The sequence below is a fragment of the Simochromis diagramma genome, unplaced genomic scaffold, assembly GCF_900408965.1.
Source record: "Simochromis diagramma unplaced genomic scaffold, fSimDia1.1 OVJJ01000596.1, whole genome shotgun sequence".
Taxonomy (NCBI): Eukaryota; Metazoa; Chordata; class Actinopteri; order Cichliformes; family Cichlidae; genus Simochromis; species Simochromis diagramma.
Genome location: NW_024387245.1, coordinates 2,024,678 through 2,047,495, shown reverse-complemented (window position 1 = coordinate 2,047,495; position 22,818 = coordinate 2,024,678). Strand labels below are relative to the sequence as shown.

At 41.1% G+C, this 22,818-nt stretch overlaps 1 protein-coding gene across 4 annotated transcripts; it reads right to left on the bottom strand.

Moving 5' to 3' along the window:
- Positions 1-151: 151 nt before the first annotated feature.
- Positions 152-13,939, bottom strand: aftphb (aftiphilin b). Of its 4 annotated transcripts, none has more exons than XM_040053254.1 (11): positions 13,596-13,939; positions 11,982-12,287; positions 10,795-11,864; positions 10,436-10,602; positions 9,783-9,909; positions 9,631-9,687; positions 9,290-9,412; positions 9,119-9,179; positions 3,828-3,914; positions 3,158-3,281; positions 152-3,059 (listed from the first exon to the last, which is right to left on the bottom strand). In XM_040053254.1, exons 2-11 carry the CDS (start codon positions 12,250-12,252, stop codon positions 2,921-2,923), a joined length of 2,226 nt encoding a protein of 741 aa, XP_039909188.1. In that variant the 5' UTR covers positions 12,253-12,287; positions 13,596-13,939; the 3' UTR covers positions 152-2,920. The 4 variants fall into 4 exon arrangements, 3 of the variants coding, with proteins under 3 accessions (XP_039909188.1, XP_039909187.1, XP_039909186.1); XM_040053253.1 differs by adding an exon at positions 13,415-13,472 and having other exon boundaries at positions 156-3,059; positions 10,795-12,287; positions 13,596-13,937; XM_040053252.1 differs by having other exon boundaries at positions 157-3,059; positions 10,795-12,287; positions 13,596-13,936.
- Positions 13,940-22,818: the final 8,879 nt, after the last annotated feature.

The following is a 22,818-nucleotide window of genomic DNA, read 5'->3' as shown; positions in this document are numbered from 1 at the left end:
CTCATTGTTCTGAATGTTGGCCAGTGAGTGCTGTCAAACAAATTCTTTTTATGCTGCCAAAGACAAACTACAGTTATAGTCAATCATAATCACCAATGCGAAGTTAGTAATGAAATGAAACTGCAGAACCTTAACTTTTAAAATATTTGAGTGTATATATATATATTTGAGCCTGCATGTGCACTTGTGATCTTGTGTGGATTAGAGAAAATCCAAAATAAATTCAGATTAGTGTTTTTTGAACAAAGAAAGATGCATGCTGTACAATCGTTCCATCCTGGGAAATGAACAGTTCAAAATTACTAAGAAATTCAGGCCCATGATGAGCGTTCCACTTCTGACCACAACTATATTTATAAATGGCTGCACACAATCCATGTATCGTATACAAATGTATTAATTTAGAATTACCCTCTCACGCTTCCAGACATATTTTTATTTAGTATAGGAAAAAGGAGAGAACAAATTCCTTTTAGCTTATTTGATTAGTTTCTGATAACACTTACAATCCCTCTTTTCACATTATAATCATGGCAAAAAGAAAGTACACCATCTTTCAATTCACAGGTTTTACAAATCAGGACATAATGAAAATAATCTGATCCTTAGCAGGCCTCAAAATTAGGAAAATTAAACCTCTGACAATCAACTAAATGACAGATATGACACATTTTGCTAAATGACACATATTACAATGTGCAGTGTGTGTAGGTGTTAAGATTTGGATTTGCTTTGCAGCCACGGGCTCTGGGCTTCTTGCGGTTACTGACTCGACCATGAACTCCTCTGCATACCAAATTATTCAAGAATCAAATGTAAGGCCATCTGTCTCATAGATAAAGCTTGGTCAAAACTGGTTCATACAACAGGACAGGACCTTAATATAACCTGAACCTCAATGGGCTGAAGCAACACTGTAACAGAGAGTAGGGTAAAATTCCTCTGCAAGAGACAAGTCATACAGAAAACGATTACTTTAAGTTGTTGTTGCTAAAGGAGGCTCCATAAACTATTGATTTATGGGGTGTACTTAATTTTTCATAAGCTGCTTCTGAAAGAGATGTAAATAGACTCTTCATTAGACAGAACCTTTGCAAAACAGCTTGTGCAGACTTCTAAAGTACTGTGTACTTCAGCTGATATCTTCAATACCTCGCTGGAGAAATGTGCCAGCCTGCTTTAAGGCCTCCACCATTTTTCTGTTTCCCAAAAACAATTAAAATTCGCCTTGATGACTACCGTCCTGTTGCTTTGACCTCATTAGTAATGAAAATGTTTGAGGATGTTGTGTTGTCACATTTCAAACCCATCATTGACCCCCTCCTGGATCCCTTGCACTAAAGTTATGCTTTCAACACCATCATCCCAGCTCTACGTCTCTCCAGGCTGAATGCGCCTGCTCCCACTTACATTGGGATTAGTGACTTCCTGTTTGACAGAAGGCTGCTTGTGAGATCAGGCAGGCCCATTTCAGATTCAAAGAAGGTGTTCTTACTTTGACTGTCATGACTGTACATAAACCCTTCGTTTTATTGTAAAATGACTATAGGAAGCAGCTGTTTGTTTCACAGGAATGTGCGCAAGTGGACAACAAGCTTGTCACGGCAGTATTTCAGGACAATGTTTTTATACTCCAAAGCACCTCAGTAACATAAAATCACTGGAAACAAACAAATGAACAACAATAATACTAAATATTTTCTAAAATAGTCAGGAACATGTAGCCTATTAGTTTGTGGACATCATAAAACATAAAAACAAAAAATCAGCCAGGAGCAGGAAACAGGAAAAAAAATATTATCATCAAAGAAATCTCAAATACTTTCGTGACTTGAATATGGAAACACATGTATGGCATCCTAATACTAAAACAGACATAACAGAATACTGTAACTGGCATGAAGCAAAACTTTGTAATAGAGGAAGAAAAATGAAAAAGTGAAAACAAAAGTGATCTTGCTAAAGCTGAAATTAAACAAACAAAAAAATTGTTTGAAATGTATATTTCTTTAAAAAGGCCACATTACATAATCACATTCTTTCTGTCTTTTATATGATTTGTCTGTTATAGCCTTACATTAAAATAACCGTGTGTGTCGTTTTTAGGTAAAAATAACAACATACATATAAAAATATCCATTTCGACTGACGTGTTTCCTGTAACAGACTAAATAAATCTGGGTGAAAGGGACGTTAAACCAAACTAAATCACAACACTGCACATTGAGGAGAATAATACTTTCACACACTGCACTGTTGCTGCTGATCTTCCGCAGTGCAGTTTGCAGTTTGGTATGCTTTGAAATTTGAATATCCTTATATGTGAGGATATTTTTTTTACTCACAACTTTCACCCTAAAAGCAGAGGATAGCCAGCAGGTGGAGTATTTTTACTAAAGCAGGAAAATCAACCTCTCGTTTCCCAATAAGTCTTTATAGCTATGGAGTATTCAAATCCCACAAGGGGGCTTTTCAGTCACTGTGTATACTATGATTTCATATGACCTCACATGTAGTATACCTATTCTATACCTCTTCAAACAGCTCATGTTGAATCAGCTACATACATGGGAAAGCAGGCAAGACCAAGTGAAAGATTAAAGGGTTTTCTCCTCCTGTCTCAGTTCCTAAAATGCATCTGCAGGTCTTGCTACAAGAAGCTACAATTGAGGATGCACAGGTATGTCCTTTGTCCTCTTTTATGCACTGAAGTGTTTCACTTGCAGTGTATAAAAGAGTTTTGCAGACAGCTGTAATAAACAGTGGAAAGAGAACTCTGCACACAAGCAATCATATCACAATGTGTTTAAAATGATCAGTTGTGTTATCAAATGTTCTGAACTCTTCTATCTGTGTGTGTTTAACAAAAATATCTCAAATTTTCACAATCCAGTTTGTTGTAAATATAAATAATGTGTTGTCATTTTGGAGAAGTGCATGCTTTGGGTAGGAGCACGCTTGGGAACATGAGGACCTTGGCCTGCATGAAAGACAAGTTAGGAAGCACAGCGATCACCCTGGAAGCCTCTTCACTCAGCTCTTCACTCGGCAGGAATTTTCTGTCAGAGAGCACACACAACCAAACAGTAACAGTTAAACTGGCTTTGAATTATTTCAATTTAAAACAAAAAACAGATCATATATCAGATTCACTGACCTCACTGAAATGCTCGTCTTCTCTGCGGAGGACATCAGGCGATTCAAAGTGTCCTCTAGGTGGCTGCTGTTAGTGTTGATTTCCAGCTTGCTGATGGTCAACTCATACAGCTCTGGATCAATTCCTTTACACAAAAGTGTTTCGTTATAACAAGACATACAACACAAGCAGCATTGAAGGCAGGGGTGGGCAAATAATTTTCCCAAGTTCCCAAATGAAATTGGGATTGTTGTGGGTGGATGCATTAAAAAGCTTATAAAGAGATGAGCCCACTCCCAACCAGTCGTGGCAGATGGCTGCCCCTCTTTGTGTCTGGTTCTGCTGAAGGTTTCTTCCTGTTAAAATTAAGTTTTTCCTTCCCACTGTCAGTAAAGTGCTTGCTGATAGGGTGTCTAATTGTTGGGGTTTCTCTGTATTATTGTAGGATCTTTACCTTATAACATTTAGTGCCATGAGGAGACTGTTGTTGTGATTTGGCATTATATAAATAACATTGAATTAAATACATAAGATTAATATTGAGCAGAATTGAGTTCAGCTTAATGGTCTGGCCTTCCACAACAGTCCCAGTTTCTAATGTGGCCTCTTGAGAAAAGTATTTGTCCACCCCTGATCTAGGCTCATTTCTGTATTGCTCTAAGTATCACAATTGAAAGGTGTAGTTATTTACCTGGAGGGGGACTCTGGCTTTGGGTGCTACTGCTGGACCTGCTCTCATCCTCAGGACCAAAGTAATCCAGACTGAGAGCAGAACAGTCTGTGCTAGCATAAGGGAGAAAGAAGAAGAGGTCTGAAGCTTTGTCTTTTTATCAGGACAGTCAAAGGAAATGGGTACAATCATTAAGGTAAATAAAAGAACCTCAATGGCATGTGGTGTCAGCAGTTTTGTTTGTTAGATGTTATCTACATGTACTCTCCACGACTTGGAGTGTACACTTGGAAGGCAAGTATATGTATATTGGTATGTTAGTTTAAGTTTAAATCAGTGTTTTGGAGCCTGCTGTGGTGGAAGTCTTTAAGTGTGTTTCACTTCTGAGAACACCCAGTGGTGTTGTGTACTGTAGTGAAACCTTTTTCACAGAAGACATACTGTGACTTGTCACAACAGGAATGTAACAAGGGCTTAGTTACCATAAGTCACATCAAATCATGTGCCACAAGAAATCCTCTAGCTTTATACTTTATACTTAATGTGTCCATGATATTTTTTGTGTAAATAAAGAGCAGAGTTTTTTTGGGCACACTAAGTTATATGTTAGAGCCATGTTACCAGATGAAGAATAAATATAACCAGCAGTGAAAATTTGAATTTAGACTCAAATTGAGGCATTATTGTTCAGTCACGTTGTCATTTGTAATGCCTGTTAATGTTAAAGTAAAACTGTACTGACAAAACCAGTCACAACCAGGAGGCTGCCGCTTCACTGCAATGAAGAAGGTTAAACAGTAGAGGTCAGTAGAAACACACCGCTAAAGTTGGGTTTATTTTAGTCCGTTTCCCTTTTAAGTTTTATATGTGATTATTGTGTGTAATACTAGTGAATGGTAATGCTAACAGGTTCTAGCTTAAAGATGAAATAGAATAATCGAATCGAATTAGTAGTCTTTTGTACTAATTGATGAGGATTGCCTCCTCCTGCAGACTCTGGTGGATTTGTCCTTATAAGGTCATGAAATAAAATCTTGTCATTTGTAGTTAAAAAATGACCCCAAGTTCTGATTTTTTTCCATTTTTGTGTGCAACTGAAGTAGTCTTAAAGGTCAATTAATACCAACTAACCTTGTGTAAACACACACACACACACACACACACACACAGTCTGACTAGACAACCACACCTGATTACTACCAGTCCTAACTAAAAATAACTTAATGATTTTCAGAAGCGCAGAGTCAGTTAAATGACCTTTCAGCAACACAATAATCCTAAATCCAAAGAAATTCTGAAGAACTTAAGAAGAAAGTGATAAATACATCAGTCTGGGATGGGTTACAAAACTATTTTTGAGGCCAGTTCATGTAAACCCTTGCAGACACATGGCCTCCAGATCCACAACGAGACATTATCAATAAATAAAGACTTTCCAGGACGGCTCATCCGGGAAGTCATAAAAAAAAAAAAAAAAAAAAAATAGAAGTCAGCAGAAACACATCTAAAGAGAAAGATGTAAGAAACTGTGCACAGTGGGCAAAAATGAGACCCATGGAAGAGTGTAGACGTTATAGCATCTTTTGAAGAAAACTAAGGCTTATACAGACTCCGCTAAGACATACTCTACTGGACTCAGACATTTTGGGTCAATGTTTTAAAGAATGATTAGGATGAACTTTTTGTAAGAGAAAAAGTGTCACACCTGGTATAAACCACTCAGAATTCAACAAATTGGATGTTTTACGAAGAGTCAAGCGTGGAAGTGTTAGTGTTGTGAATGCTGTTGGTGCCAGTTGGCAGAAAGAAACTTGATATTGACCAAAAATCTTGTAGAACAAAAAGTAGTTGCGGCTGCTCCTGAAGGGTCACCACAGCAGGTGGATCTGCTTGGATTCTCCTAACGCACCCCTCCCATTTATCTGGGCTTGAAACCAGATCAATGATTACGCTAGCATGTCTGGGGGCTCTTGCCAAAAATCCCAGAACTCAGTTTCGAGTGCAAGGGCAACCCTGGTGAGACAATGATCTAAACATAACAATAAACAAAACACTTCCAAGAAGTTCACTTCTAAATGGCTCATGAATTGAATAAAATTCCATTTTAGTGTGAGCTAGTTTGAGGTTGGACTTGAACCCCACTGAGATGCCGTGGGAAGATCTGAAAAGAACCATTAGGCCTCAAAACCAGCCCCCTAAATGTGGCTGCACCAAAGCACAAAGCATTTGGTTGTACGTGTTCTAAAGGTGGCACAATTGGCTATTAAATTCAGAGACGCGATTTCTTATTACTTATAAAGTAATCGCGTCTCTGAATCACATTACAGAATTACAGAATCATTCCTCAAAAGGCTCAACACAATCATTTAGTGCTAACTGAATGTTTTTATGTAAAATCTTGTTTGACTATCTGACAGTTAGGAACAGAAAAATAACAAAATGTAAATTAGATGGGGGTTAAAAAAAAAAAAAGTCTGCTTTTTGGACTTTTGCATTTGTTGTCTTGCAAAAAAAATAAACAAACAAACAAACAAACAAACAAACAAACAAACAGAAAAGCCATGCAAATGGTTAAGCTTTGAGTAATGTAACTCTAGTCAACCACTGAGAAGAGTGGTTTTATCACAAAGTGATAAAAGAGTGAAAACTTGAAGAGAAGAGAAGACAAACCAAGCAGAAAGGATCAACCGATTTATTTCAGTATTTACAACTATTTCCCTCTACTCTGATAGCAGTGCATTAATTCTCAATTTGAGCAGTAAATCTGAATAAAATAAGAGGAAAAAAAGTTTTTTGTCACTGTAGGTCCAAACATTATTTCACTATTTGGGAGAAAAAAAAAAAAAAAAAAAAAAAGCACTCATTAGAAAATGCTTAGCAAAAGGCACAACTCATTATTAAAAAAAAAAAAATAAATAAATAAATGTGTGTGTTTACAGGAATAGTGCAGAAACATGTTTGATTGATAATGAAACACTGAAAAGCACTCAAAACCCGTTTTCTCAAAATAAAGCAAATTGGAATCAAACACTGCCACACAGAACGATCAGATCTAGAATCAAGTGCAAAAAAAACTAAAAGAAAAACAAAGAATTAAGTATTAACTGACAGCATAAAAATCACACCTGCAAGCTTTAACTGTGACTCCTCCTTTGCAACTTTAATTATGAAGCCTGCCTTCTATTAGGACAGTAATCCCACAAATTAAATTAGTCCCAAAATTGGCTTCATATCTAACAGAAATAAATAAATAATAAATTACAGAACACACCACACACAGTTACATAAAATGATGTACAATAATAAGATTGCATCCTGCATCTTCTTGTATTAATAGATTTGTTCTTGCAAACTAGTAATGTGTTTTGACTTTCTTTCTGCACTCAGCACCACTTACACCCTGCACACTGCCCTCTGCTGTGCAAGCTTCATTATTACAACTTTAATCTTTGTTCTGCCCTATGTTTAGTCTTCTATGTGTTGCCGATCTAAAAATAAAATAAAATAAAAAATTACAAATAAATGAAAACAAACAAAACTGAACTCAGATGATCGGGAGACGTAAAATCTCTTTTCGTACAGTTGCCTGAGGACCTGCAGACTGAAATCATCCAGATTTGAGCAAGAACATTACTGCTCAAGTCCAGGAAATGGGTGTAGTAGCTGCTCAGTGCCATCCTTAGTTATATACACATGTGTATATCAATAAACACCATCAAAAAAGATGCTATGTTTCATGCTACAAATTAGAAATGGATTTTATATTTTAGTTAGTAGTCACAATTCACATTTTTAAGTTAGTAAGCTATGCTTTCAGCCACACTGCATGTCATACATGGAAAACAAACTCTTTGTTAGAATTATTTAGCGCACTTTATTTTACCTTTACCCTCTTAAACATACGCAGCAGCAAAATGATTTGCGTGGCAAAGTTTGTGTATGACTGTTCACAGCTGTTTTACAGCAATGACAGAGCTATATCTTTTTTAGTGTGTTGGTTTGAATCCATGTCGCATTAAGTTATGAAAGAACCAGATGGGATTTTCCTACCTGCCCTTTTGTTTTTTTGTTTGTGGTCTCATCAAAAAGTTCTGCAATTCAATTGACAAATTCAAATTAACAAAACACAAAGAACTAAAAACAAACAAACAAACAAACAAACAAACAAAAAAAAAAATACAACAACAAAAAAAACCCAAAAACTGTACCCCAGCAATACTTGGCTGAAGTCCCCTTCAAGATCATCTCCTTAATCTTTGCTTTCCAAAAGTTTGATGTTCATTATGAAATTAGGCAGTCATGCTTGAAGTGATCCAGATGTGCACAGGGAGATTACACTGAAGGGGAGATTGGCCATATTTTAATCTAATTTGCGTTTTTCTGTGGACTCTTGGAACCTTTTTTTTTTATTTTTAAATCATACTTTTTGATCAAAGAGAATATTTAATAATTTTTAATTTATAACTCACGATTTTTGGAATTTAGGATGATTACAAACGTTCATTTGAAAACTGCAAAAACATAAAACTGAACAGTACAATAAGTTATGATTCTCATTGACTTGATAAAACATTCCTGAGCAAAAAATAAATAAATAAATAAATAAGTATACTGGTATAGATTATTCTTTTTTAATTTGTCTTTACTAGAAATGTCTAATGGCTGACTTACAGTAATTCTGGCAACAGGTTGACGATATTAGTACTAAGGACCTGGGAGTTTGACCCCCACAATAGTCAAAAATTAAAAGAGACCAAAAAAAAAAGATCCTTTAGAAGAACAAATCTGTTGATTATTCAGAGTGCACGTTATTTTCATGCTCAGTGAGTAAACCACAAAACAGAAATGAAACAGGTTAGTATGCACATCATGTCTTCAATAGGCATCTTACACATCAGGTGTGAGTTCATTAGAAATTGTCCATAAATAAATTAGACTGAGATAATTTTTTTTCCTCAACAGGACAACAGGTAAATACAACAGGTGAAGAAAAAGAGCAAAAAGGGAGATCAGCACAGTGTTTCCCCTGTTTTTGGTCATGATTTCAAAATACTGGATGATTGTTATTCTTGAGAGGAAATTATTATTAAAGGAAAATATTACATTTTGATGACATGTTGTGATCCCGTATTACTGCAAAGTGCCTTAAGGGGAAACACAGTAAATTCAAAGAGAAAAAAAAAAGCACATGCTGTGAAGATAGTGAGAAGCCCAGAGTTAAATCTTAACAAAAGGTTTGGTTTGATAATAGAAGCCATGACTGGTAGTCTACTTCCGACCCCAGAAGTGTGGGGCTCGGCGAGGGGACGTACCGTCCTGAGAGCTGCTAAGGCCACGACCGCTCCAGTCCAGCTGGCTGGAAGGGAGCTCCTCCTGCCACGGCACAAAATTGACCTTCTTTAGTGGCATTTTAAGTTATTCCATTCATGAGTTATGCTTTGTGATTTTTTTTTTAATGAGTCAAATCAAACAGACAAGTTTACCTGCGCTGAATGTGTTGAGGGGCCCGGTATATCCCGGGGCCCTGGAGGTGCTTGTGCTGTAACAGCTGTGCTTCCTGAAGAGCAGGCAGCTGGCACGGCATCTTTGGTTGGCTCAAGCATTCCCTGAAAGTGACAGAAACTGATATTCCAGCTGGGAAACACTGAATAAAGATACATAAAGAGCAACCGGTCCCACAGGGAAGCGACAAAGCCCAGTATGCTTTAGTACTACTGAATCTGTCCTCAATTCACAGGCAATCAGACAAGACACAGTTTGTCTGATCTCCTACCACACACACACACCAGTGAAGTTTATTCACATTTACTGCAGCAAGACTCACCAGACTGGATGCAAAAGCAGGCACAGTCACAGACTGCTTATTCCTCCCAGTGAACACCTTGGAATTGGGAATGAGCAAGTGTTAGGAACACTATACCACCATAGCAGCAGTTTAAGCCATGTAATGGAAAATGCTACTGATGCCTAACTCACAACGTTTCTTGTGTCCACGCCAAGACAACTGAGCAGAGTCCTGTTAGTATGGGAGCCCCCCCACTGAAACTGGAGCCCAACTGCATTGTGGACATCCTGATGTGGCCTCAATATCTCCTGCTGAATCCTGGAAGGTCAGAAGAAAATTTAAAAGCAGCTAAGATTTTGAGAAGTTATTACTTTATCTGCTATATCAAGGAATGAAATTCTAAAATGTTAAGGATACCACTACGAATTGCAAATATATGCACTAATATGATTAGTGCAAACTAATCCTATAGGGTACATCTTCAGACCAGATTTCTATTAACCCATTCATGCATGAATTATGACAACCTCAATCAGGATTTTTTTTCTTAAGTATTTTTATTCATCTTTAGGCATGAAAAAGATTTTTGAACTTGATTTTTAAACTATTTTTCAAATAGTTTTTGACATGTCCACAAACATCACCTTTGGAGTGGGTGGCAGGGTATGGAGTGACACATCAGTGTCCAATGTAGTGGTTTATGTGCACATAAAAAACAAAAAAAACAAAAAACAAAACAGGAAATCACAGAAAATTAACCAATCCTAAGCCTGAGGGGAAGTTGACAGACTAGCTGATGGCTTTCCAGATTGGTTTAAGCCATAGTTCAGGAGGTTCTCCTCACCGCTGAGCACTGCTGGGGACTGTTACCTCCTCCCCACTCTCAGAGAGATGCTCAGCTTGAAGCAAAGCACTGAGGCCAACCAGCTCCTTCTCATCTTCCACAGCTGGAATCACTACCTTTGGGAAACTGGCCTGAAGGATTTCCTGGACACGACAGGGCAGTGAATCCTGGTCAGATAGGAATATAAGAGGGTTCATTTTTAAACTAGAAGTTCAGAAATATGTATTTATCTTTTTAAAACATTAATATGCCTTTAAATAGCTTACATTCTTTTTAAAAATTGGTAACATTTAATAATAAAAACAGACAACCGATAATGTAAGCAGAAGTTTAGGTTTTTAAATAAAATTAACTTCTACCTGAGAGCTGTTCCTTCTTGTTCCTTCCACTATGTCCTGCTTATTCTTTTCCTCATCGTCTACATCAGTCTGCAGGCTGCTGACTGGTGCTCTGAACTGTCTCCAACTTCTTCCATCCTCTGCACTCTGGTCATTGAATTCCGCCCACGACCCCTCTTCATCCTCCTGCGTGGGCGCCGAGCAGAAATCTGCAAAGCTGTCACTCAGTGGGAGATTTCCCAGAATCTGCACCCCTGCATCAGCCGTTTGAAGATCTTCTTGAGGTCTGTGATGCTCAAAACTGCTGTCAGTAAAGTCAGCAAATCTGTCTTGCAAATTTGTTCCAGATTGTGACTGTTTGGAGGTAGCAGAATTTTCCTGAGTCGGATATTCGTAGTGATGAATGTCCCTGTCTGACTCAGTCTGGTTGAGGTTTGTCACATTACTGTTTCCAAAAGAGTCAGAATGTCTGCAGTTTCCCAGGTCTTCATCTTCATCAAACTGGTCCCAGTCAGTTTGATCATCTTGAGAAGCAAGGGATGAAACATTTGGTTCCAAATCTGCAGAAGCAACCTCAAATGACAAATCATCACTGAAGGATGCCAAGTCCTCTGACATAGGCTCATGCATACTACATGTTTGAAAGATTTCTTCTGCATCTCCATCGTCCTGTACCTCAGAGGTTTGAAGAGAATTAAAGCTATTCCTCCTTTCCCTCTGACTATCCCAAGGCTTATCTAGCTCCTCCTCTTCAGAAGGAAAACTCCAATTTCCTGCAGCTTCCTGAGGCTGATGATGGACCTGAGATGGTTGCACAAGTGCTGCATCTCTTTTCTCCCTGTCCCTGATCTCAGTGCAGATGTTTTGTTTTTCTTTGTGTGCACAGTGATATCTGGGCTCAGATTCCATAATAAAATCCTCTCCTGATTCATGTATTTGTTCACTAAAGGTGCTGTTTGTCCCTTTTACTCTCGCATCCTCCTGCTCTGCGTTAGCCAGTGGAGAGAAGCCACAACACCAGGGGTGTCCCGTCTGCTTTGTAAACACAGTGAAATCAGCAAACCCAGTTTCCTCCACAGAAGACCGACCACCCGCTACAGAAGAAGTATGGGCCCCAGAGTTATGTTCACTTTCAGCAAATCCATTTGTGAGGTGCAAAGAAGGTTCAGCATTATAATCCTCCTGTCCTACATCCATCTGAGCCTTACCAGACTCCAGCTTCACTTCGGATGTAGGCTGGGATTGTTCACCTGCGCAATTAGAGCTGCAACTGGGTTGATGGGTGGCTGGTTCTGAGGTTGGAGAAGGAGGTCTGAAACTAGAAGGTGACTCAGTTGCATCAGCAAAATTAAGAGAGGAGCAGGACATCCCGACAGAAAAGTCCTTAAACTCATCCTCCTCTGATGCCACCTCCCCATCACCATCATCATCCATCAGAGGCAAGGAAGAGGAGTGCAAGGGTATGATGTTGGGTTCCATGGGTTCTCCTTGCAGGACCCAAAGGACTCATGCACCTGGTAGAAGAAAGCGCATACAATCAGAAAAGAAGGATTTAAAAAACAAAACAAAAAAAACCCAAAACAAAACAACAACAAAAAAAAAAAAACAGCTTCTGGGAATAATTTCAGTGTTAAAGTTATTTGCTTAATAATTTATACTTAAAGGTTCTTTTTGGATAAAGCTTATATTTTCGTCTGGATCAAATGACCTTGAACCCTTGTTGGGGGGAGCGGGGGGCTTTCCATGATGCACTGAGCATTTCTTCCTTAATCATTTCTTTTCACTCTTTACGGCATTCAATCACTAGTAGTTATTAAACTCTGGCTCCTTCTACCATACTCTCTTTTCTCCCATCTCTGCTCTCTTCCTTTGCTGGTCACAGCAGATCGCTCTTCCTCCCTGTGCCTTTTTCTACCAGAGGTTTTTTCCTGTTAAGAGGGACTTTTTCATTCCCACAGTCACCAAGTAGTTGCTCATAGGGGGTTTTCCGATTGTTGGGCTTTTCTTTGTAATACTGTAGTGTCTCTCACCGATTAAATATTCCAATAATAAAAATGTGCTGGAAATAAGCAGGCCACGTCCCCTTTAAATATGAATATTTTTTTACCTTTTAAAAAAAAAAAAAAAAAAAAGTTTTTTATTTTTATTTTATTAGCCTGGCTCACCTGAGATCAAAATAGCAGGCAGGTGGAACAAAAGACCAACTGAAATAAATTTGGCACAGCCCTGTGATCATTGATTTCCACACTTGTGTACATGGGACTGCTGGCATTCTGCAGAGTTAAATAATGAGGAACTTGCACATAATGTACACAATGAGCGATCTGATTTCCTCATTTCAAATATCACCTTCTTTCATTTGATCTATAAAACCACCTGCATGACTCTCCACCTGGTTCTGATCCTAAGACGCAAGAGAGGCCAGCGCTGCCCCGGACAGTAAGCCGATACGGGAAACAATATCCGCAGCTTTGTGCTACTTAGATGAACAGCACAAACCCGAAGTCTTAGCCCTACAGGGTCACAGATAAGCTCTTAACGCAAAAAACAAATGAACTGGAGTCTATTCTGGTTCATTCTATTTAACAAATGTGATCATGTGAACTCTGTGCGTGTTTCTGTATTAAACAAGTTAACGCACGCCTTTTGTGGGCGAAAACAAGCACCGCCGTCCTGCCATTTTCTCCAGCCTCTTCATCCTGGACAGACAGACAGGTGTCATCGTGGCATGACGTGAACAGCTGAATGTAGAGTCATGTAAACGCAAACTGTTCACGAAACTCGCTAATTAGGTAGCACTGATGCAAAGAGAGCTTACTCACCAATAAATAATGGGGTTAAAATAAGGTAGTTCCCAAACGGCATTCCGCTGTCCTGTTACCGACACAGAAGCTGATTAGCTGACATGGCTAGCTCATGTAGCCGCTGTCTGATGCTAGCTGTCCGTCAGAATCAGCCAGACAGTGACAGGCCGTTTAACGAGCAATCCCAGCTCTTTATTTATCACCTCTCGTTCACTTCGCCTGTCTGTCAACGGTGCAGCCCTTCTCCATCCTCTCGCGGTCTCCGTAGGCGTCACCTGGGATGCTAAAAGTACTAAGATGTCACACTCTGCTCCATCCACAGTGAAGGGAGTAACTCAAGGTCAGCGTCACAGATGGGGAAAGGGATGCCTCTTCAAATAGACGATCTTCGTTGAAGAATATCGCCTCCCACTGGAGGAAATTTATCCCTAAATTGCCTTTTTTTTAACCTCCACTTTGTTACTGTCACTGTAAACAAACGAATGAACAAACTATGTTTCATGGATCTAAGTTAGCATCCTCAGGTTTGCAACTGTGGGAAATATATTCTTCCTTGTGTTTATTATGTTTTTTCACCTGTATCAGGTTATCTGTCCGTAGGAGTTGCCCTTATCTCATATCCTACAGTACAAAGGCTTAGATCATTTATGGAAATGTGTGCTTTATCACTGTCTATAATTATTCTTTTTTACTGTGCAAACATTCAAAGCAAACACATAAAATATCAGAAAATAAAAAATAAAACTGGGTCGAACTGTGTGAAGACTGGGCTAACTTTTTCTGATTCAGCATAGCTGTTTGTATGGCAGAATAAAAGAAAGTGTCAGGCTTTACAGGCCACATAGTTTCAGGATTTTCTTTAAGTGATTGGTTTGAGATTTTTAGTTGGATGTTGTTACAGTCTTTTCTTCCTGTTTGTTTTGTTGTGCCTTCCTGTTTATCTCGTTTCTCCATTTCCCCCTCCCTTTGCCTTCATGTTTCGGTATTTCTTTTCCTCTTTGCAGTTAGTCTGCCATCGTGAGTATTACCTCTATTTGATTCCAACTCTCTTCAATCTGTCATGTGTGGACGTGTCTTGCTTCTCCCCAAGTAAGCTCATCTGTTTCCCCACCTCTTCTTCCCTGAGTTCCTTCTCGCTTGTTTTTGAGTGGGAGTTTCTATTTGTTTTGCCTACTGGACTTAGTGTAACATTAGTTCTTTTTGGATTAAAGGCTTTTGCATTAAAGGCTTAGCTCTTGTTTATTTAACTTGCCTCTGCCTCCCATTGTTGGGTGCAGCATGTGCTAACACATGTAACTGCAGTAATGTTACATCTGATCTGTGTATGATCTGAATATTATTACACAGCGGTTCCACTGATGATTTTCACATCATTTTTCCCTAACTAAGGGTGTATCTGTACACATCATTCATAAAAGATGTGTATTTTGAAAAAATGCAAACATTCATCACTAATACAGATTTTTATAGGCACCTTTGAAAACACTCAAGGACACCTTACAAATTTAATAACAATTTCAAATTCTGAGGCAAGTGGACATGCAAAAAAAACTCTTTGAAAGGTAGATGTTTAAAAGGTTCAAAAAAGTTTTTTTTCATGCCCAAGGCTTAATAAAAATACTTAAGCAAAAAAATCCCAATTGAGGTTGTCATAATTCATGCATGAAAGGGTTAAAACTTATCCTTTGTTTCATTTTTTAGTGAAACTCTGGTAGAGTAGCTTTGAAACTGATAATTCAGCATATACTAAAAAGCCTTTTCTTACAGTATATTTGTGGGTATTTTATTTTGCAATATTTCTAATTACCACACTTAAAAATGAACAGCCTGTAATGCTATCATGACTCATCACTCAGATGCGTTTTCGTTTGAAAACGCATCTTTTTCTCTCCGTTTTGGCCTTCCATCCACACTGAGACGGTGTTTTCGTCAAGGAAAGCGCAGCGTTTTGAAAACGCTCTCCAAAGCGTATACATTTGAAAAACGACGTTTTCGAGTAGCATTGTGGAAAGCGAACTGGAGCCTTTTTGAAAACAATGATACATTGTAGACTACGTCCACACGTACACGGGTATTTCTGAAAACAGATTTTTTGTTTTTAAAAAAAAATCCCATCCACACCTCAACAACAAAAACGAAGGAAAATGCTGCAAGGAGCATGCCAAAGCAACAGGTGGCGATATATTCCTAACCGTGTAGAAATGTTGGCCAATCAGATGTCTAGACGCCTGGGCGGGAACGAGTAAACAAAGATGGCGCAAAGAAGCAGACCTGAGTCCTATGTGTGGAGGGACAGTAACTGTCTGTGTATGTAAGCATTTAAACACTACAGAGAGTAAAATTAGCAGTATTTTGTTTAAGTCCGCCATTGTAGAAATTGATTTCACCGAAACAATAACTTGGCGCACCTTTGACCCTGCGTTTTCTCCGTTTTCCTTGTCCATAGTAAACGCAAAAACTGAGTTCTTGAAAATCTCCACCCAGGCAGGAATTTTTAAAACTCCGTTTTCAGTGGCCGAAAACGCCATTTACGTGTGGACCAAAGGTACAAACGCATAGAAAAATCTACGTTTTCAAAAATACCCATACATGTGAACATAGCCTAGTCAAGTGATGCAATCATGTGACAAATTGAGACAACCCCGTTAAAGATTAATATCAGTTTGTACATGGTCCAGATAGCTTTTCTTCAAATTCTTTAATTCTCAATCGCTTTTCCAACTTTGTACTTTTGTATCCGGTTGTTCAGTGATGACGCGACGAATCCTACTTCCGGGTCTAAAGTAGTCTGCGTTTAATATGGCTTTTGTGTTGTTAACATGTTTAATGTTATGTATTTTCTTCTATTTGATCTCAAAAAGCTCCTAAAACAGTCAGTGATCCCTGTTGACCTCCCTCGGCTTTTATTACCACTAATCATTTATTTAAGCTCAGTTTTTAAAACCTTAGGATGTAACTACAGCCCAGCCCATGCAGCAGTATATGAATGACTAACCTCGTATTGTGGATGGATTATCTCAGTTGTTCTCCTGGCTGAAGTTTGGTCCTTTTACAGCATCCTACCATGCGATTACATTTATTTCTGACCACCGAGAACACTCACGTTAACTTTTATCGAGTGGAAAAAAAGTTAGCTTGTTTATATTATGCTAACATAGCTGTGTCGCTAGCGGTCACGTAGCACGTCATTATATACCAGCTAGCCCAACTTCAGTAACCCTACAAACGTCACTGCTGTTTAGTTTTCTGTCTTCATTTATGCTGGAAGTGATAGCAGAGCTGTATGTTTTAATTTGTTTCCAAAACCCCGCAGTCAGGACATGCTATATTGTATTTAGATAGAAGCTAGCGAGCTAACTCCCTGCTAACTTCTAACTCCGTTAAATGTCATAAATTCCGTTTTCATGGATGCCTGGATGTTAAACTCAATTGTTACACCTGGTAGAGCAGAACGCTGATCATTTTATTAAAGATGAAAGACTTTAGACAGTTTTTCAACTCTCAGTAATGCCACAGTGATCGTTTGATATATGGACCTGCAGCGGAGTTTAGACCCAGACACGGCTAGTGACGTCAGACTGAACAACCGGATTACTTGCAGCAACAACTCCACCTCATTGTTAGTCCATTTAAAAAAACTCGTTGCTTTTGCTCGACATTTTGCAGAGACAAGAGCCAGAAAGAAAATAAACGGCAGACAGAAATGAGGCAGGTCGAATTACCTTGCGTTTCACGCATGCGCAGTAATGGAACGTAAGCGGTTTCGGCCATTTCAATGTGGACGCACAACTCTGTGAAAACGGTAGTCTGGACACGGAGCGTTTACAGATGAAAACGCCTTTTTCAAATTTATCCGGGCTCGTGTGACGTAAGATCACAGGCCGTTCCAATGACGTCACCAAACACCACACTTCAAAGCACAAAGCCTGTGTTGTCACAGTAACGCATTCTGCGATTGGAGGTCATATATAGGAGTGAAACTGACATTCGCACAGCCTGAACTGGTTCACGTCTGCAGCGCTGCCGCCTCTTGTAACCCTGCACGTTTCCAAGGTTTGCTTTTTACGATTTTCTTGTAGTTTTTGTCCTCAGATGAGGTGTGAAATGTCTGTGTGGTGCAGCCTGGTCTGCCACCCACCTACAACAGGTGGAGGCTCACCAGGACATGCACACCTCACAAGTTCCCGGCTCTCTCGACTCGGTTGAAGACGGGTTTCTTGGAGAGGGGGAGGGTAGTGAGGCACAGTCCCCCGTCCCCCGACGCCCCTCGCGATGCCCCTCCTTCTTCGACTAACCCTCTGCATAAGAGCCGTGAGAGCCAGGAACTTGTGAGTTTTGTATGTCCACTCAGGCATCATTCATACCTGGTCTGTAGGAAGTTCCTGTCAGAAGGAGGGGGCATCGCGAGGGCGTCGAGGGGCGGAAGGCGGTGCCTTAGTGCCTCCCTCCTTCTGACATTGTAAAGGAACCCTAACTTTATTATTTTTTTAAAAGTAAGATGTATGTATGTATGTATGTATGTATGTATGTATGTGTTTTTTGTCCTCAGATGAGGTTTGAAGTGTCTGTGTGGTGCAGCTGGTCTGGTCTGTCTCTGTACAGTCGAGGCTGCACCCACCTACAACAGGTGGAGGCTCACCAGGACATGCACACCTCACAAGTTCCCGGCTCTCTCGACTCGGTAGAAAACGGGTTTCTTGGAGAGGGGGAGGGTAGTGAGGCACAGTCCCCCGTCCCCCGACGCCCCTCGCGATGCCCCTCCTTCTTTGACTAACCCTCTGCATAAGAGCCGTGAGAGCCAGGAACTTGTGAGTTTTGTATGTCCACTCAGGCATCATTCATACCTGGTCTGTAGGAAGTTCCTGTCAGAAGGAGGGGGCATCGCGAGGGCGTCGAGGGGCGGAAGGCGGTGCCTTAGTGCCTCCCTCCTTCTGACATTGTAAAGGAACCCTAACTTTATTATTTTTTTAAAAGTAAGATGTATGTATGTATGTATGTATGTATGTATGTATGTATGTATGTATGTATGTGTTTTTTGTCCTCAGATGAGGTTTGAAGTGTCTGTGTGGTGCAGCTGGTCTGGCCTGTCTCTGTACAGTCGAGGCTGCACCCACCTACAACAGGTGGAGGCTCACCAGGACATGCACACCTCACAAGTTCCCGGCTCTCTCGACTCTGTTGAAGACGGGTTTCTTGGAGAGGGAGAGGGCAGTCAGGCACAGTCCCCCGTCCCCCGACGCCCCTCGCGATGCCCCTCCTTCTTCGACTAACCCTCTGCATAGGAGCCGTGAGAGCCAGGAACTTGTGAGTTTTGTATGTCCACTCAGGCATCATTCATACCTGGTCTGTAGGAAGTTCCTGTCAGAAGGAGGGGGCATCGCGAGGGCGTCGAGGGGCGGAAGGCGGTGCCTTAGTGCCTCCCTCCTTCTGACATTGTAAAGGAACCCTAACTTTATTATTTTTTTAAAAGTAAGATGTATGTATGTATGTATGTATGTATGTATGTGTCTTTTGTCCTCAGATGAGGTTTGAAGTGTCTGTGTGGTGCAGCTGGTCTGGCCTGTCTCTGTACAGTCGAGGCTGCACCCACCTACAACAGGTGGAGGCTCACCAGGACATGCACACCTCACAAGTTCCCGGCTCTCTCGACTCTGTTGAAGACGGGTTTCTTGGAGAGGGAGAGGGCAGTCAGGCACAGTCCCCCGTCCCCCGACGCCCCTCGCGATGCCCCTCCTTCTTCGACTAACCCTCTGCATAGGAGCCGTGAGAGCCAGGAACTTGTGAGTTTTGTATGTCCACTCAGGCATCATTCATACCTGGTCTGTAGGAAGTTCCTGTCAGAAGGAGGGGGCATCGCGAGGGCGTCGAGGGGCGGAAGGCGGTGCCTTAGTGCCTCCCTCCTTCTGACATTGTAAAGGAACCCTAACTTTATTATTTTTTTAAAAGTAAGATGTATGTATGTATGTATGTATGTATGTATGTGTTTTTTGTCCTCAGATGAGGTTTGAAGTGTCTGTGTGGTGCACCTGGTCTGGTCTGTCTCTGTACAGTCGAGGCTGCACCCACCTACAACAGGTGGAGGCTCACCAGGACATGCACACCTCACAAGTTCCCGGCTCTCTCGACTCTGTTGAAGACGGGTTTCTTGGAGAGGGAGAGGGCAGTCAGGCACAGTCCCCCGTCCCCCGACGCCCCTCGCGATGCCCCTCCTTCTTCGACTAACCCTCTGCATAGGAGCCGTGAGAGCCAGGAACTTGTGAGTTTTGTATGTCCACTCAGGCATCATTCATACCTGGTCTGTAGGAAGTTCCTGTCAGAAGGAGGGGGCATCGCGAGGGCGTCGAGGGGCGGAAGGCGGTGCCTTAGTGCCTCCCTCCTTCTGACATTGTAAAGGAACCCTAACTTTATTATTTTTTTAAAAGTAAGATGTATGTATGTATGTATGTATGTATGTATGTGTTTTTTGTCCTCAGATGAGGTTTGAATTGTCTGTGTGGTGCACCTGGTCTGGTCTGTCTCTGTACAGTCGAGGCTGCACCCACCTACAACAGGTGGAGGCTCACCAGGACATGCGCACCTCACAAGTTCCCGGCTCTCTCGACTCGGTAGAAAACGGGTTTCTTGGAGAGGGGGAGGGTAGTGAGGCACAGTCCCCCGTCCCCCGACGCCCCTCGCGATGCCCCTCCTTCTTTGACTAACCCTCTGCATAAGAGCCGTGAGAGCCAGGAACTTGTGAGTTTTGTATGTCCACTCAGGCATCATTCATACCTGGTCTGTAGGAAGTTCCTGTCAGAAGGAGGGGGCATCGCGAGGGCGTCGAGGGGCGGAAGGCGGTGCCTTAGTGCCTCCCTCCTTCTGACATTGTAAAGGAACCCTAACTTTATTATTTTTTTAAAAGTAAGATGTATGTATGTATGTATGTATGTATGTATGTATGTATGTGTTTTTGTCCTCAGATGAGGTTTGAAGTGTCTGTGTGGTGCACCTGGTCTGGTCTGTCTCTGTACAGTCGAGGCTGCACCCACCTACAACAGGTGGAGGCTCACCAGGACATGCACACCTCACAAGTTCCCGGCTCTCTCGACTCTGTTGAAAACGGGTTTCTTGGAGAGGGAGAGGGCAGTCAGGCACAGTCCCCCGTCCCCCGACGCCCCTCGCGATGCCGCTCCTTCTTCGACTAACCCTCTGCATAGGAGCCGTGAGAGCCAGGAACTTGTGAGTTTTGTATGTCCACTCAGGCATCATTCATACCTGGTCTGTAGGAAGTTCCTGTCAGAAGGAGGGGGCAACCGCGAGGGCGTCGAGGGGCGGAAGGCGGTGCCTTAGTGCCTCCCTCCTTCTGACATTGTAAAGGAACCCTAACTTTATTATTTTTTTAAAAGTAAGATGTATGTATGTATGTATGTATGTATGTATGTATGTGTGTGTTTTTTGTCCTCAGATGAGGTTTGAAGTGTCTGTGTGGTGCACCTGGTCTGGTCTGTCTCTGTACAGTCGAGGCTGCACCACCTCCTAAAAAGGTGGAGGCTCACCAGGACATGCACACCTCACAAGTCCGCGCTCCTCGACTCTGTGTGAAACGGTTTCTTGGAGAGGGGAGGGGCAGTTAGGCAACAGTCCCGCCGTCCCCCGACGCCCCTCGCGATGCCCCTCCTTCTTCGACTAACCCTCTGCATAGGAGCCGTGAGAGCCAGGAACTTGTGAGTTTTGTATGTCCACTCAGGCATCATTCATACCTGTGTCTGTAGGAAGTTCCTGTCAGAAGGAGGGGGCATCGCGAGGGCGTCGAGGGGCGGAAGGCGGTGCCTTAGTGGCTCCATCCGGCTGACAATTGTAAAGGACCCTAACTTTATTATGTTTTTAAATACTAGATATAATCTGTATGTATGTTGACTTTGTTTGTTTCATCAAGATCCATACAGGAGAGAAACTGCACTGTTGCCTCACTTGATGCAAATGTTTCAGCAGCAGAACAGCAGCAATTCAAGATATTACCTGAGATATTGTAGAGATAAAAAAGTAAACAGCTCATTTACGGTCCACTGTGCAAAGGTCAAAGAGAGATCATGTCTTCAGCTCGGTGTGCCAGGGAGCCAAGAGTGCCTGCTTCTTCTGACAACCGACCTTATTGTGCTCAGTTTTTTAATTAATGCTAATGGAGAATATTTCTTCCTAGCTACTGCATGTTTTTCAGTTATGATAAAACAGCTCAACAGTTCAGATTATTTCCTTTGCGACTATCTACAGTGACCAGCAGAGGTTTAGCAGTCTTTCAGTCACTAAGTCCCCAGGGCTGAGGGCACAAATTAAAAAAGGTCTGGACCACCACCATGGTTCAGCGCCTCAGTAATGTATGGAGGGGAAAAGAGCTCCACCTAGAAAGAACCATTTGTGGTTGCGCACTCAGAATCTATTCCTGAAGCCTGCAGAGCTCAGCATTTTTCTGAATCCTGTTTTCTGCCTCACACATCCATCGCCTCCCTCCTTTTCTGCACCTTGCACATTTTTTAGCAGTTTTGCTCAGAGCTGAGGGTGAAGTTGCACTGTGATGATAACTGCCCCAAGTTAGAGGAAGAGACAACAGTGTTTCTAGATTGCAGCACCCTTAGCTAGCAGACCTTGTGATATTCATATCACTGATGCACAACTGGTGCATTTTTTTCCATTAATGATTAAAAACTTTTCACCCACTTTTCAGTGAAGCACTTTTGATGTTGTTGGATATTTTTAGGCTGCTTTGCAGAAGATGCAGCATTTTTAATATCCACCTGCAGAGTTTTCAAGTCAGGTCACTCCAAAATATCCTGCTTGTGTTCCTTAAAGTAGATCATGGTGCTTTTTTTTTTTTTAATTTGCAAAATCATACACAACATACTCAATTGAAAACTGATACAGTTTTGTGTTTCGTTTAAATCACAGATGCTACATTAGACATGGTTATTTTGTCTCTTAACCATTTAAAAAATTATGGGACATATTTTTCCAACAGAATTGAGAAGATGGCATTGTGAATTTTGATTCCTTTGCATGTAGCAGCTGTCTTTGGAGAAACTGTTAACTCACTTCACTGGATTGTGTTGATATGGTTTTAAGGAAATGCTTGAGACTTGAGATAAAAATGGATGCATATATTTAAGAGATGCTGTTCATGTTTTTAAGACCTAAAGTGCACTGGTTAAACTATTTTTTCATGTTACTTCATGACATAACTATGTCAAAAGGACATCTACTCATCCATCTA